Here is a 16,814-nt window from a genome sequence, read left to right as displayed (position 1 = left end):
AAGTGGGGATGTCAAATAGCTTTGGGTTTGCATAAGCATACTCCTATGTCAAAGTTAATAATACTGTCGGGATTGGCGTCCCTAAGTGAAAGAGCATCCAGTCTAAGGATTAAATATTTCTCGCGAATCCAGGCTTATGGAGCCAAGAATGCTGTATATGTACATACCTTTGCTGGGAAGTCAGCCTGTCCCAATGCCCATTCATCATTGAATCAGTTTCAACCGGAGATCCCAAACTGGAATCAACTTTCACTTTATACATATCCTTTTACCGAGTCCCCTCCATGTGAAATGAGTCCTCCAAGCTGTCAAGTAGAACTTATCTCTATTAGTAAAGACTTGATTCCTAATTACGAGATCAAGACTATTTTGGCTGAACGGATCTCAAAGGCGTACCCCAACTATAGAAAAATATATACAGATGGATCTGTCCAGAGGGAAAGAGCTGGAGCAGGAGCATGTATCCCATCCCTGAATTTGAACATCTATTCTCCTCTCCCATTGGGATCTTCTATCTTGTCTGCTGAATAATGTGCCATCTGCCTGGCCTTGGATGCACTTATAAATTATAATATGGAATCTGAAAATATACTCTGTCTTTCCGACTCTAAAGCAGCATTACTATTGATCCAAAATATTAATAGAATTGCTAATGACAAGGATTTATATAATATTAGAAGACAGCTTCTTAATCTTAAGATCAAAGGAAATGAAGTTTATTTTCAACATGTTCCAAGTCATAAAGGCATCAAATATAATGATATGGCTGATTCTCTAGCAGCAAAGGCTTCCATGTTAATTCCTAATCCTTCCACTGACCTCAACTCACGAGGTATTATCAGGCAAAAATCCAATGTTTATCACAGTAAATCAATTTTATCTCCATTTATACAAGATTAAATACGGTGCTATATTACCAGCTGAAATCAGGTGCCCTACTTCTAAATAGCTTGTTATTTAATTGGAAGTTACATCATTCCCCTTTACGCCGAGTCTGCTTTTCAGCAGATGAAACAATCCAGCATATATTATTTGATTGCCAGGCTCAGAGTGAGGAGATTATTGCTCTTAAGCGTTTCTGCTCCTTGGCTAAGATTCCAAATACTTATACAGCTATCCTGGATTCTAACCTGCCATGGGAAATTGATTGTAAGATATTTAAGGCAGCAATTGATATCTTAAACAAGAGAAATATTGTTTAGTGATGATTAAAGCTGGAAGAAGTCAATTTTTAAAAGGACGTGATTTATCTATAGTTTTTGATTGTGCAGAAGAGAGCGGAAATGAGTAGGAAGAGCCGTATTGGTACCGGCCGGCCTAGTGGCCTTAAAACTGCTGGGGACAGGTAGCTCAGGTACCCGCACTTCTCACAATCAAAACAGTGTATTATTGTTCATAATTGCATATATTCATTGTTTGCAGACTGGAGAATAGCACTTCCAGTGGTTAGTTTTTCTGAAGAACAAGTCAAAGGGATGAAAGGACTTGTTGTTAGTCCATATACCTCCCTACAATTTTTGGAACTGGAGAAACCGTAAGACAATAAAACAGTAAGAATAAAACATAAAACAATAATCAATATAAATAAATCAATAAATCATATAATAATGGTCAAAGAAGGTAAACGTGAGACAATTATAGATTTCTAATACAATTATAAACTTAAAAAAACTTACAAGTTAAATCTAAGTCAAAACCATCCTGTTTATATCGTATTTTTTTACGGGACACTATTGCCCTTATTGGGTTCGCCATTTGGAGTATTCCCAGTGATTTCCTGAAAAACAATTTTTTTTTTACTGAAGTTCAAATACACTATACCAGCTGCACATAGAAAGACAGCCCAATCTTTGGGAAGAGGCTCTTTTGGACTCATTTGGAGGGGGCACCCCCCTCGTATGTTCAGGCGTTTATGTACATGATATATATATAATAATAAATTAAATTTACACATTCCACCAAATTCGGCAAAAGAATAGAGGATTGGTATTTAATACAAGCAAGGAATTTATTTCTGCATTAAGGCAACAATATATTTTAGATCATTGAAGGAAGTAGATGTAAACATCATTTTGCAATTTCACAACAAAATCCAACCCAAATCTATGGGAAAAACTACATACTTATTCCCTAAATTAATGTTTTATGTTTTGAATCTCCTCTTCCCCAAGGGCTGTGTACAGATATGATCCCATTTTGAAAGGAGATAAGGAATTCTCTCTTCTCCCAAATTTGGTCAAAATAAATCCTGTAGCAAAATTGAACAATAGAGCTGTTATTCATCAATTTCCTCTAGAAAAAAGCCTTTTGAAAATTCCTCTCCTCCACCTCCGCCAAACAGTTGGACTTGTAGGCACCAATGATTGTGATGATATTTATCTTGAAAACTGTGAGCAAAATAACATTACTTTGATGCCTGATGACATTACTGACCCTTCGAACATGCAGACAGCTGTTGAAGACTTATGTTCTAGCACAATTTGCTTTCGAAAACTTCCAGTGAAAAAAAAAACTATGTAAAAACAAATACCACTTTAGATGGAAAATTAATCCTACTATTATTTGTTTTTATGCTGATTGTTTCCTTAGAACATTCTTTCTTATTGCATTCTTATTATTTTTCCCTGTAAGGATGTATACACTGTTATGTTTGCCTTAGATGGCTTTGCGTTGTTAGTAAAGGTTATAATCATCATTTGAAAGTAAACTTTTTTCCAACCAAATCCCCCCCCAACAAAGTCAGAAAGATATAAAACCAATATATGGTTAAGGTGCAATCCCTGGTTGCATCACACAATCTTTCTTGAGGAAGGGGTTAGCAACACAAAAAGTGTGTTTTTTTAGCTACAAACCCCTTATTTTTATTGGATAAAAGGAAACATCTTATTCATTGGGGGAGTGGGTTCAGACTCTTTCTTTAAAACTCGAATATAAAGAAAAACAATCACAATAGTTTTTAAGGTCAAACTAAGATGTTGAAAAACAAAGCAAACATTTTGGGAGGACAACTGCCTCTCTTCTTCAGTGTGAACAAAAAAATTTCAAGGAAAATACCAAAAAATGTGAAAAGACAAAGAAAACCAGAACAAAGTGGGGAGTCAACATTAAATAGAAGCCAAAATTAAAATAATTAAAACTAAATACCTAACAACCAAAGGTGAATCAGTCACCAATACCCACGGTTAGCAAAAATTCAAAAACTTTTGAACCAATATCAAAGGATACAAGTAAATGACTGGCAAGTGGAAAACTTTCATTTGCCCAAGCCAATGACCAGCAACTAAATACTTGGAAAACTTGTCACTTTATTTCTGATTTTAATAATTACATCCCATGCAAAAGCCCTCTGAGATCTGAGGAGTTGATGTGATTCATTTTGTAAATGCAAAAGTGATTCAGTGATGACTAAAGTATTGACTTCTCTTTTGAGAAAATCAAAATATGAGCCACTTATTCTTAAATCACCAGTATCTCTGCTCAGATCTATACCTAAATTTTTGTATTTATAAACCTCAAGAGCCTCTCCATAGTGCTGGACAATATCTTTGTCATGTGAAATTAGACTGGATTAGTTAAATAAAATAGTATGGTCTGGGTGGTCATAAACGTGTGTGCAAGGGCTGAGCCCAAAATTTCTAATTTTTTTCTGCTTTTTAAGGATGTTATCAATTGAAGTAGAGTGCTGAGCTGTTCTATCCATAAGCTGTTGATTGGCCCTTCCAATGTATCAAAGACCACAAGAGCATAGAATTCTTTAAACACCAGAGTTTTCACCTTTCAGGATAGGGCCTTTACCTTGTCTGGCATTATAGAGAGGCTTTTGAGATTTTTAAATACCAAAATTTAGATCTAGCTCTGGACTGAGATACCAGTGACTTAAGAACAAGTAAATCATATTTTGGTTTTCTCAAAAGAGAAGCAATACTTTAGTCATTCCTGAGATTATCCTTGAATAAACTTTGCATTCACAAAACAAAACATGTCATCAACCCCTCAGATATCAAAGGCCTTGTACATGGGGTGTGATTTTTTTAGCATCTTCCTTGATTTTTTTTTTTTATATTCACCCAGAAGGAGGGACATAGTTGTCCTCCAGAAACATTCACTTTGTTTTTCAGTTGTTTTTTTTTTGCCTAAAAGCCCCCATCTTTGGTAGTTTTTTTCTTATATTATGGCTGGCCAATATGGTTTCAGAATTTGAAACACTTGTCTAAAATGTACCCTTTAATATTTTGACTGAGTGGTCACCACCCTCCTTGTCTCAAAGGGTTAAACCTGTTCATTACAGCAAAATTAAAATAAATAAGGGTTATGTTCATTCGTTACAGAAGAACCAAAAAATAAATTACAGGGATGACAAAAAAAGAATCTTTAGCATATCCACGGAGATAAGATAATGAAAATATTAGAACTATAAATAATGCCATTAAGGAGAACATTTATTTAAAATTAGGGTATGCAAAGGCCAATAGTTTGGAAGACATGTTAATTTTTTCTGTTTATTTGTTTTATTAAAAATACTTTAAAGGCTATCACTCCCAAAAAGTTCATTTACATTATTAGCTTCTACAAAATGAGACATCTCAAAGAAAATTACAAGAAATTTTAAATTTTATATAAATGATATACTTACTAAGGATATGGGAAAACAAAGGTCAAGGGTTCGAAATATGTGTAAATTATTTTATTTATATCTCCTCTTCTATTATCAACTAAATTCAGCAATTTAGGAAAGTAGTGGGTAAAAAGGACAGATTATTCAGAGAATCTCAGTCACTCATTAGAAGGTTATTCACACAAGTTGCTACTATGGAATGTGCATCTCAGAAAAAAGAAAAAAGTACTATGAAATGGGCATCTCAGAAAAAAGTTTTAAGGCATTTTAGAAATTTTGACTTAATAATAGGCTTCATTAGGATACACGTTCTCAAAGGCTAAGCATTTGAAATACATCTTAAAAAAATTCCCTGTTACCTTTTCTATTGGCCATACAATAATTAACAAAAGTTCTAGGTAAAAGCAGACAGAAGTGTTTAGTGAGAGACCAATCTCAGTCACTCATTAGAAAGATTAGAAACTTGCTATTTTTCCTTTTATAAAATAGTTGTCTTAAGTTGGAATTATGCTAAATAATAGAATTTTCACTAATAGATTTTAATTCTCTGTTCCTTCTCAGCAGATCATAGAGTATTCGCCAAGTTACTCAAGACAAAAAAAAGGATCTGCAAGCAGATTTGGTTGAACTGGCACGGTTTGTAGTTCTTATCCTCAGTATAAAAGACAGTGGTGGCTGCCACTGAAAGTATTCGAGGCAAGAATGTAACTTTTCAAAAAGTTTGTGGTAACAAACTTAAGGAGCGACCCGGCTCAATAGTAACCAAAACTCTAAAAAATGGAATTTTGATACCAATAGTTACATCAAAAGAATCGCATTTTAATGCTGATTTTAAATATATAAGTTTCATCAAAATCAGTTTTACCCATCAAAAGTTACGAGCCTGAGAAATGTTGCCTAATTTTCGAAAATAGGGGGAAACACCCCTTAAAAGTCATACAATCTTAACGAAAATCACACCATCAGATTCAGCGTATCAGAGAACCTTGTTGTAGAAGTTTCAAGCTCTTATCTATAAAAACGTGGAATTTCGCATTTTTTGCCAGAATACAAATCATGGATGCATGTTTATTTGTTGTTTTTTTTTTTCAGGGGTGATTGTATCGACCCAGTGGTCCTAGAATGTCGCGAGAGGGCTTATTCTAACGGAAATTAAAAGTTCTAGTGCCCTTTTTAAGCGACCAAAAAAATTGGAGGGCAACTAGTCCCCCTCCCACGCTCATTTTTTCCCCAAAGTCACCAGATCAAAATTCTGAGATAGCCATTTTATTCATCATAGTCGAAAAACCTAATAACAATGTCTTTGGGGACGACTTACTCCCCTGCAGTCCCCATGGGATGGGTTGCATGTTACAAACATTGACCTGTGTTTGCATATAGTAATGGTAACTGGGAAGTGTACAGAAGTTTTCAGGGGGATTTTTTCGGTTTGGGAGGGAGAGTTGAGGTGGGAGGGGGGGAGGGGGGTTACGTGGGAGGATCTTTCCATGGAAAAACTTCTCTTGTGGGAAGAGACTTTCAATGAAGGGGGCGCAGAATTTTCTAGCATTATTTAAAAAAACAATGAAAAAATAAAAATGAAAAGTTTTTTTCTACTGAAAGTGAGGACCAGCATTAAAAGTTAAAACGAGCAGAAATTATTACGCATATGAGGGGTTTACCTCCTTGTAACACCTCGCTCTTTACGCTAAAGTATTTTTAGTAATTTCAACTATTTATTCTACAGTCTTTGTGATTCAAGGGTCATTCTTATGGAATTGGAACAAAATTTAAGCTTTAGTGTAAAGAGCGAGGTATTGACGAGGGGTGAACCCCCTCATATACGCAATAAAAACATACGAATATAGAAGTTCGTTATGTAAGTTAATTCGTAAATTATATATTTTTTTACTAATGAAAATGTTTGTACAAAATTAGAAGTTCTAGTTGCCTTTTTAAGCAATAAAAAAAATTGGAGGGCAACTAGGCTTCCTCCCTCGCTCCTTTTTTCTCAAAATATTCTGATTAAAACTATGAGAAAGCCATTTAGCCAAAAAAAAAAAAAAAATTTGCAACTTTCGTTTTAATTATTTATGTGCGGATAGCCAAGATCAAAACATGCATTAATTAAAAAACGTCCAGAAATTAGATAAAAAAACAAGTTTTTTTAAATGAAAGTAAGGAGCGACATTAAAACTTAAAACGAACAGAAATTACTCCGTATATGAAAGGGGCTTTTCCTCTTCAACGCCCTGCTCTTTACACTATAGTTTTTTACTGTTTTAAGAAGTAGAGTTAAGAGAAAGAGTCAAATATTTTTTTTTTGAGAATCTGTGTACCTGCTATGTCTGTATACTAAACCAACCATGGAGCCTTCATTGCTATAATAATTCTTGAATTGCAGTAAATGTTAGCTATTAAAAAAAAAACAACTAGGAACTTCCTTTATATCAAAATCCTATTCACAATATTCAGCTGTCCCTCTTCTCAGTATATAGTGAATTCTAGTGGCAGAATTAGCTTTATTGGCATATTATTGACTAGCTGGGTTTGCAAATGGTTTTTTAAACTTGTCTATAACTTTACTTTCTTTAGAATAAAATTTCAAAATATTGTACATACATGATGAATATGATAAAACTGGTTTGAAATTTAGCATATCAAAATGTAAAATCCTTTTATGGAATAACTCTGCCCAGCCTGAGCTCACATGTGATCATACTTTCTGAGTCAGTTTCTTTATCTGGGTTTGCCAATTGGCCATACTATGAGCATTTACTGCAAAACACATGGAAAAGAGACTCAACTTGGGTAACATGTTTTCTCAAAAAGGAGTTTATATGGACCATTATAGCTAAAGATTTTTAGCAGTTGCATTGCCTTAAATTTTATATGTTTTGCCACTCAAGAATAATTGAATGGTGAAAAAAAGTATCTATTAGCAGAGGCAACAATTCACCAAGATAAAAGGAGGGGTCAAATGTATTTTTCTAAATCTAGGTGCAAAAACACCCCCTACTGGCACCACTGTCTATAATGAGAGGATTCTTCAGGTATGTGAAATTTTTAGTCCATGTTCCACTATGAGCAAGTCATTCATATGGAATGAAAAACACTCATTGCCTGACCCTCTTGTTACCTTAAATTGCAGCTTAGAACAATCTAAGGATTTATCTTTGTGGAGCTCCAAAGTTGATGATTTGAGTTGCTTTCAAAGTTCTTAAGTAACCAGGTGCAATTGGATGATCAATAGCTTCCCAGTCAAGTTTACACTCTCTGGGAAAACGCTCAGCATCCAGTCTTTGTTTGAAAATATCAATGGATTCAGCAATAACTATTTTATTTGATGATAACTTGACCAACAGAGAAGAGGTTGACACAAGACTGTTTGACATTCATGAAGGATATGAGGATGAAAATTATTGTTTCAGAAAAATTGCTGTTAAAGTAACATAATTAGATAAAAGTCAATAATTATCCCAGGAAGGTTCTACATGCTCAGTAAAATATAATGTTATGTTGATTATTCAAACATGTCAGTTTGGTGACTTGTTGTCCTTTTTGTTTATTTTTCTATCTTTTTCTTGGATTTTGGAACAAATTTGGTATCTTATTTCTTAACTTTGCAAAAACTGTGTTTCAGAAATTCATTTACAACACCACATGAGCCTGGGGTTTTATTATTTTCCGATTCTTCTCGTATCATTTTTAATTCCTCCTTGCAAAACAAATATTCTCTAACTTCTAAAGTATTGAAACTTTTTTTCTATTTTATATCACATCTTACCAAATAACCAGGGTGTAACAAATTCTCAAAATTTTCTGCCTATTACCCTTAAAACTTCCCTGGCTTGGTTCATATCTCTTGCTAGTATCCAGACTGACTACTAATTCTTAATTTCTTAACATGCCAGAACAAATATCTTACTTCTATGCTGCCTGGGTGCATTTTCCAGATTCTTTGCAATTTTCATCAATAGCCTCCATTTTACAACTTGTTATTTCACATGTTAATGCATCCTGATTCCCTCATATTTTTATAAAATCTATTCCTTGGAAAGTCCCAACACAAAGTCATTCTTCTTTTCACCAAGCTTAACACATTTCACTAATATTCTTAGTTGTTTTTCAAACTTTCCTCTAAATGATATCTTTACAAACTAATTTCTTAAAATGATTTTATCCATCTTCTATGTTATAAAGTTCTAAGCTATCCATTTGCATATCCAACTGTTCTTGGAAAGTTCATCTTCCAAAATATAGCATTTGCTACTCTGACAACGCACCCACTCCCTTCCTAATGTGCCAAACTCCCCTAGTGCAGAAATGTATAGCCAAAATTGTATATTTTTATATATTCTGCCACCTGCTACTCTTGTTTTTCGGTTTCTTGTTTATCCTTAATTACCATACCTTAATTTGCACTTTGGAGCAAATTATATGCAAGAACTGTGATGCTCCATAGGGTCTGTGATACTCCATCAGGACTTGAGAGTGCTGGAGGGATGCCATTTAAGCCCACTTGGTAAGAGTGATCACATGGCAGATATGCTTGAAGAACCATTCTCCAGCAATTCAGAGTTGCCACAACTGCACAAACAGAAACTTTGGATTAAGCATGCAAGACAGTTAGGAATGATAAGCTGCATCATCCTCCAGGCTGACTCTCTATTGTCTTCCAAGAATGTTATGGTATTGAGGACTGGGAGGGATTTTGCCACTGGAATCTTCATGGTTTGACCTCCCATTTCTTTTTGAGCCTCTTTTTGAATTCTACAGGTGGGGTTACAGAGACTGTCTCTTGGCTCAGTTGGTTCCAGCCATTCACTACTTGCTGGCTAAAAAAATCTAGTTGGACCTTGGTGTTAATGGTGGATTTGAACAGCTTTTTGGAATGTCCTTGTCTTTGGTGGGGAGATAAGGTGAACAGCTTCTGGTCTGCTTGCTGGAGGTATCTGTAGGTGAGCATCATGTCATTATACCTATGCTGAAAAACAAGTATTGGGAGGTTAGCAGATTGTAATCTACTGCAGTAGGGGTGACTGCATAAACCATCAATGCATTTGGTTAACAAGCTGGATGTTGGTCTTGTAGAAAGGATCAGCAAGAATGTTCCAAAATCCAGGATTGGCCTAACCAGAACTTTGTATAGTTTCAAAAAAACTTTGGAGGATTGACTACTGATGGTTCTTTTCAAGAGTCCCAATTTGTGTCTGTTTTCATAACTGCTTTGACATTGTGGTCATTGAATTTTAAACTGTCATTCAACAGGACTCTTAAGTTTCTACCACTACTTGAAGTAGGAAGCAAGACAGTCTTTTTCTACCATACATGGTGTATTCGTGCTGTGAATTCCATGGCTGAAATGAAGATTGATACTCTTTGAGATGTTCAAGGATAGAAGCCACTTATCTGCCTGTGCTTGAATTTGGCTAAGGTCAGCTTGTAGGCTACTGTTGTTCACAGTACCAAATAGCTTGGAGTCATCAGCATAAAGAGCTGGGTGGTTTCTTGTTTCAGCTACCAGGTCATTGATGCATATGAGGAGTAAGGTTAGTCTGATGACAGTTCCTTGAGGGACACTGCTCAGAACTTGGCAAGGGGCTGAATAGACCTTCTCTCCATCTGTGGCAAATAGCCAAACCTTTTGTGTTCTGCAGCCAAGGAAGTCCATAAGCCAGTCAACTAGCACTTTGTTAATGCCCACAGCTGTAAGTTTGGAGTGAAAATGACTAAAAGGGAGTTTATTGAAGGCTTTGGCAATGTCTAGAAGAATTAGGTTGACAGGAAATCCTCTGTCAAGAAGCTGAGTAATTAGCTCATAAGTTATGAGTAGGTTGGTTTCAACTGACTTCCTGGGAAGAAAACCATGTTGTTTGTCTGAGATAATGCTGTGGAAAACAAGCTGCTTGAGAAGTGCATCATTGACAATTTTCTCTAAAAACCTTAGTGACATCAGACATCAGGCTTATAGGTCTGCATTTTTCAGCTTTAGATTCGTCCTCCTTTTAGAATATAAGTTTAATATAAGTGGTCTTCCATGGTGAGGGAACAACTCTGCTGTTGAGAGAAAACTAAAACAGATGGCACAAAGCAGAAGAAATCTTGGTGGCTGTTTCTTTGAGAAACCTTGGGTGGATTTCAGGACTGGCTAATTTGTTGGCATCAAGGTTTTTAGCCTCTTTTCCACCATAAGTATAGTGATAACAAACATGCTCATGAGAAATGGTATGTTGTATTTAGGAGGGGTGGAGGCTCACTGTCTGGTTGTATTGTAATGACAGAAGCAAACTGCTTGTTTAGTAAGTTTGCTAGTTTCTGGGTGACAGTCACTTCTCTTCCATCATCAGTAGTGAGGTGTTTAACACAGCACCTAGCATGGTCTTTACTGGACACATAATTCCAAACTTTCTTGGGTTACTTTTGTGTTCACTGGCAAGTCTAAGCTTGAAATTCTAGTACAGTTGTTTTGTTAAGTTTTGCAGTTTGTTCTAAGCTTAGATGTACTTTTCATAGTGACCAGGCTTATCTCCTTTTTTTCCAGTGGTGCAGCTTCCAATTTCTTTGTTTTTTAATGTTAGGGGTCATATATGGTTTAGTGCTAGGGGTCAACCAGCTTTTTTGTCATGTTTCTACTCTGAATGTTGGTGAGAGCTGTCATGAATTTCTCCCACTGGTTGTGAACATTGATCTGAAGTAGCTCATCCCAGTCAATAAGTCTTAGCTCCTTTCTAATTGCCTTTTTCTCTGTGTAGACCTGTCTTTTGCATTTACTTTTCACAAGATGTTTAGAGGTGATTATAACACCAGATCACCATGGGTTGTTGAGAAGGGAAAAACTGAGTTGGTTGGTCAACTAGTTGGTAGGCAGAAAGGTTGTGTACAATCTCAATGAATGGTCTAGCCTAAATCAGGTTATTGGCAGTAGAGTTGTAAGAGTACCCATCCTTCCAGATCAGTTCTGGGAAATTGAAATCTCCTCCAATAATAAAATCACCTTTGAAGTTTTCAATAGAATGACAGAACGTTAATGAGAGAGTGTTCTCAGTTTATTCAATTTATGGGTACATGGGTTGAAACAAGAGAGATGCATTGACAGAATACATGGGAAATAAATATTTGCACATTAGTGGGGGTGGTAAGGGTGCTAAGTATCCCTCCATATTCCTCCTGGATAATCTTGGATGTTCATTAGAAAGGAAATAGAAAGTTTACTAACCTGTTGAAGCCAGAGGCAATGCACACTGCCTATAGTAAACAGGCATAAGGCTTACATGATTTATTTTTTATTTATTCCCAAAAGAACTTCATATGGAAGGGGTGACTGTGTTAACTTCAAAAGGGGCTCATTCAATTGCAAATTAAAAACTCTAATTTCCTTAATAAGAGCAAGAAGTGATTGGAGGGCAACAAGCCCCAAGCATATCCTAACTCTTGTTGAGCCTTTGGGTAAATGAAGAGTTAGTTTCAAAGAAGGAGTAGGGGGAGGGGTTGGAGGTAGAAACTGATATTTAATCACTCTTGCTTTCTGGGAATATTTTATAAAGGAAAGAGTAAGACTAAACCCCAAAATGAGCAGCATTTATTCTGCCCCTTCCCTATCCTAACCTCCCCCTCATAGTTATAGAAACTTTGGAAGATGCTCATTTGATTAGATATTGAGAGTTCTAGTCCTTTTTTATAAGTTGGCAGTGATAGGAGACCAAACCAGCACCTGTCCTACACTAATTTTTGATATATGGTCCTTTTTTTACCCCTTAGGACATCTAATCAACTTTTTCAGGTAGCTATTTTGTATTTTTTCCATGTCTGCTCAATTTTGTGTATGAGGGACTTTTCCAGGGGGAAAACCCTAGCTCCCAGGGTTAAGTATAGTAGAGCTGCAGTAAAAAATATGTTGACTACAATTATTCTGCATATTATGAAGTAAGAATTGTTTTCTTAACATGTTTACTAATCAATATCCCCTAATCTAGACCATTACCAAGTGTTTTGCTCTCCTCCCTCCCAGTCCCATAGCAAATTAAACCCCTGGTTTTGAGCCTCATAACTTCACTTAATCTAGACTTGTACAGTTTTAGAGATTTGTAATTTTATCCTATGAGTTAGAAAAAAAGGCCAAGGATTAAAATCTGCCTGAAATGCATTTAAAAATTTTTTGGCTAATGAAACACACTGAGAATACAAAGCTAAGGTAAAATGTTTTTGTCAAAATTTTGACTGGACATAAGCCTGTAATGAGGCTATGCAATGTTCTAAGCACTAAAAATAAGGAAAGATAGAGATAGATACTTAGTAATACCTTCCAAGACTGTATTATAGGCTCTGTATTCATTGCTGAAAGCTTTATTTATCTAACTCAACTACTTTTCAGGATAGCAAGAAACCTATAATAAAAAAATTTAGCAGGCAATTTATACACAAGCTTCAAATCTAAACTTGCAGACAAAGCTAAGACAAATCCAAAGAAATTTTGGCAATATGTCTCTAGCCAAGACCAAAATAGATGAGGCATCAGGAAACTAGTAACTGAGGAAGATGAAGAAATAACAGATATCAACAAGCTTGCAAACTCACTAAATCAGCAATTTGTTTCTGTTTTCACCACTGAACCCAATGGTCCTTTACCCTCTTCACCTGAATACATTGTAAGATCACCAATGGAAAGCATCACTCTATTGCTTACAGAGGTTATCAGACACTTACAGAAATTAGATACTAACAAATCACCAGGACCAGATAACCTACATCCCAGGCTATTAAAAGAAACTACAGCTATCATAGCAGAACCACTTAGGAGAATTTTCCCAACATCACTCACCTCTAGAGAGCTGCCAGCAGACTGGAAAATAGACAACATTACACTGGTTTTCAAGAAAGGTAATCATTCCAAGCATGAAAACTATTGGCCAATTAGCCTGACCTCAGTTGTCATCAAAATACTTGAGTGCATAGTCAATGATTCAATCCTTAAGCATTTGACAACCAGGAAGATCTTGTCCCCTAAGCAGCATGGCTTCCAGTCAGGGAAATCAATTGAAACAAACCTCTTGGAATCATACAAGGAAATCACAGACCTAATTGACCCTGGATATCCAATTGACCTGCTCCTTCTGGACTTTGCTAAGGCCTTTGATAGGTTCCTCACAGTCGACTGCACTCAAAAATATCCAGTATTGGCATCAATCAGGCTGTTGTAGACTGGCTGATGAATTTCCTTACAAAGTACAAGCAGAAAGTTTGCTTATTTGCTACAGATGGCAAGCCAATATACTCTGACAAGGCTGAAGTAATGAGTGGAGTACTGCAGGGAACTGTACTGGGTCCAACTCTTTTTCTGTTTTACATCAATGACATATTTAACCATATTGACAATGGCATGCACCTGTTTGCTGATGATGCCAAACTCTTTGGTATTGCATGCCCTCAGAGTATCCAGCACAACATAGATGTGCTACAAGTTTTGACCCATGACTGGCTTCTCCAATTTAATGCAGGAAAGTGCTGTGTATTACACCTTGAACCCAATAACCCAATGGCAAACTACATGATCTGCAACCCCACCACCAAAGTAAGAGAGCAACTAAAGAACAGAGCAGAAGAAAGGGATCTAGGTGTCATTATTGATGATAAACTTAATTTTCACAGTGATGTCCAGCATGTATTTTCCTATGCAAGCTCTAGTCTTGGACTACTAAAACAAACCATCAACAACAGACATGCATCTATATTTATAAAACTATACAAGGCTCTTGTCAGACCTCATCTCAATTTTGGCATGTGTCTTGCTGGTCCTTCTTATCAACAAAAAGTGAGGCTCATTGAAAACATACAAAGACAAGCAACAAAATGCATAAAAGTCTAGCATCAACCTCATATGAGGACCACCTCAAGTACCTCAAACTACTCACTCTGGTTTACCAATGATGGTGCAGCAATATGATGCTTACTTACAAGCTGCAGAATGAAAAGTCAGCAACATTTGGCAGCAATCTCAGTAGGTACTAGCCAGCATAACACAAGAGGACACTATAAGAAGCTACCCAAGTCAAGCTCCCAATCTAAAACTCACCAATCATTCTTTTCAAGAAGAGTCTTCAAGAAGAGTTTTCAAGAAGAGAGAAGAGAATAAATTGTAAGATGTAAGAGAGAATTGTCAGTGCTCTCTCTATCCAGTCCTTCAAAAACCAACTTGACAAAGAGTAGGAGAAAAGAAGCAGTGGAGGTTCAGCTGGCAGTCATCAACTCAAGAGCACTACAGGTCTGGAAGACCTTAAAGCTCTCAGATGGATTAAGGTAAGGTAAAGAATTTTAAAAAGTACTTTAGAATGTTTTAGATTGGCCAAGGCTAGGCCTAATTTAAAAAATTGTATAATGTTTCTAGTGATAATGTAGAAATTCTGGAAACAACTTAAGAAATATTCTAAATAGCCTAGCCTACTTACATCATTTCTAAAAGTGCTTCACTTTGCCTGCTTCCCTAATATTCATATATATTACCCAAGTTATGCATTTTATTGCTTTTTTCAAATTGATTTAATGGCAAAGAAGAACCATCAGCAAAATAAGAAGTGGAATATGTATGAAGAATACCCTATAGCCTACATTTTGCATTTTATTCTGAATAGTGGGAAAATAAAATTAATACTGTTTTCAGAATTTCTGGTAAAATTCTAGCTAAGTGACTTGTTGCTATCTCAGAAAGGGGTTAGGTTAGGAAAATGAAATTTTCAGGGATATGTCTGTAGGCTAAAGTATGTCCCAGGAAGGTATTCTGAAGTACCTACCTCTACTCCTTCTTCCTCTAGAGGGCCCTGACCTTTAAAAATATATGTGTTATAAAAGTGAAACCTTGCAAAATAGATCTTCTGCTGAAATGAAGTACAACAAAATTGTTTTCAGCTTCACTACTTTGCTCAATTTCAATTTATAAGGTTTTAAAGATATGCAAATACATTTCCTCAATTTTGAAAAAAAACATTGATATGGCTCAAAATTATACTCAAATAACAGGAATTGTATTTTCAGAACTAAAGGCAGAGAAAAAGCAACTAGTAACTGAAAACTAAGGTAAAATGCTGTTTTGTCAAAATTTCAATAGGTATAGACTTGTCATGTAGGAAAATTTCAGGGCCTGCCAGAGGGAGAAGTAGTGGAGGTGGGAACTTTAAAATACCTTCCCATGATATACTTTAGCCTGTAGACCCATCTCTAAAAGTTTCATTTTCCTAACCTAACCCCTTTCCAAGATAGCAAGAAGTCACTTAACTAGAATTTTACCAGATTTTCAAACAAGGAGTAAGGTATCACTTTAAGGGTTCAAAACAAATTGTGTAATAGAAGTGGTATAGAAGAGCATGAAGACACATCAAGTTGTATATACACCTTCTGTCAATTTAAACAATGGGAAAACTCTAAATTTACCAATATTTAAGGGAACAAAGTAGAATCCCAGCGTCTTTTGAGACCTGCTGGTGCTAGGCCTATAGGCTATACTAATGGGCATGCTATTAAGCTATGGGCTGTGCATATAAATATGCAGCTCTTAAAGCTCTAATAGAGATATTCCGGTTAAATCGTTCACTAATGACAAATATACATAAGCTTTGCCATGTAACATACGGGATGCGAGGAATTTTGGATGCCTTGAGATTTCAATTGTATTCTTTGTCTTGTTTCCTCTTTTCTTGAATGCATGATGAATGGGATGCAGCCATGAGTTACCATGCAAAGATTGACTTACTTGCCACTTCACTATCAGAAATGCCGAATTAGCAAAGATACTGTTATTTTGGCTAAATGGTTGCCTTGGAAACTCCTGCAGGTACAAGGAAAATGATAGGATAGTTTTTAAATGCGTTTATTAAAAATATGCATTTAAATACTCTCAATTTGTCTCTAGTAAATATTTAGATACACTTCTAGTGCAGTATTGAAAATAAGTATTTATGTGCTTTTTTTCCTGCCATTCTACTATGTAGATTCCAAAAACTAGGAGACAAGCAAACACGGTAAAACCAGTCCAGATATAGGTATGGCAGTGGATACTCAAAACTCATTTTTGTCCATCGCCTGATCACGGAGCAATGCAAGAGATACAAATTTCCCTTTATCAACATATTTATATACTTTGGCGTCGCCTTTGATCCACTTGAATGAAAATCATTGTGGAAATCCCCCGCTTGAAAGGTGGATACTTTCGTTTATCTGGAACCCGAGG

General features: G+C 35.9%; 2 protein-coding genes across 4 annotated transcripts in view; one reads left to right on the top strand and one right to left on the bottom strand.

Moving 5' to 3' along the window:
• The window catches only part of LOC136031739 (phosphatidylinositol 3,4,5-trisphosphate 3-phosphatase and dual-specificity protein phosphatase PTEN-like), an 80,348-nt gene extending 64,039 nt beyond the window's left edge, over positions 1–16,309 (bottom strand). For all 3 annotated transcript variants that reach the window (XR_010618573.1, XM_065711446.1, XM_065711445.1), the window contains exons 1-2: positions 16,217–16,309; positions 1,677–1,777 (exon numbers count right to left, since the gene is read on the bottom strand). Coding sequence is in view for 2 of the 3 variants with exons in the window: in XM_065711446.1 (XP_065567518.1) it covers positions 1,677–1,755 (79 nt within the window). In the remaining variant the exon portion in view is untranslated. The remainder of the gene's footprint in view (positions 1–1,676; positions 1,778–16,216) is intronic.
• LOC136032368 (uncharacterized) lies at positions 13,803–14,459 on the top strand. The gene has a single exon (XM_065712691.1). It carries the CDS (start codon positions 13,803–13,805, stop codon positions 14,457–14,459), a length of 657 nt encoding a protein of 218 aa, XP_065568763.1.
• Positions 16,310–16,814: the final 505 nt, after the last annotated feature.

The sequence above is a fragment of the Artemia franciscana genome, chromosome 10, assembly GCF_032884065.1.
Source record: "Artemia franciscana chromosome 10, ASM3288406v1, whole genome shotgun sequence".
NCBI classification, from domain to species: domain Eukaryota; kingdom Metazoa; phylum Arthropoda; class Branchiopoda; order Anostraca; family Artemiidae; genus Artemia; species Artemia franciscana.
Note: the sequence above shows the minus strand (reverse complement) of the source record. Positions and strands in the feature narration are given on the sequence as shown.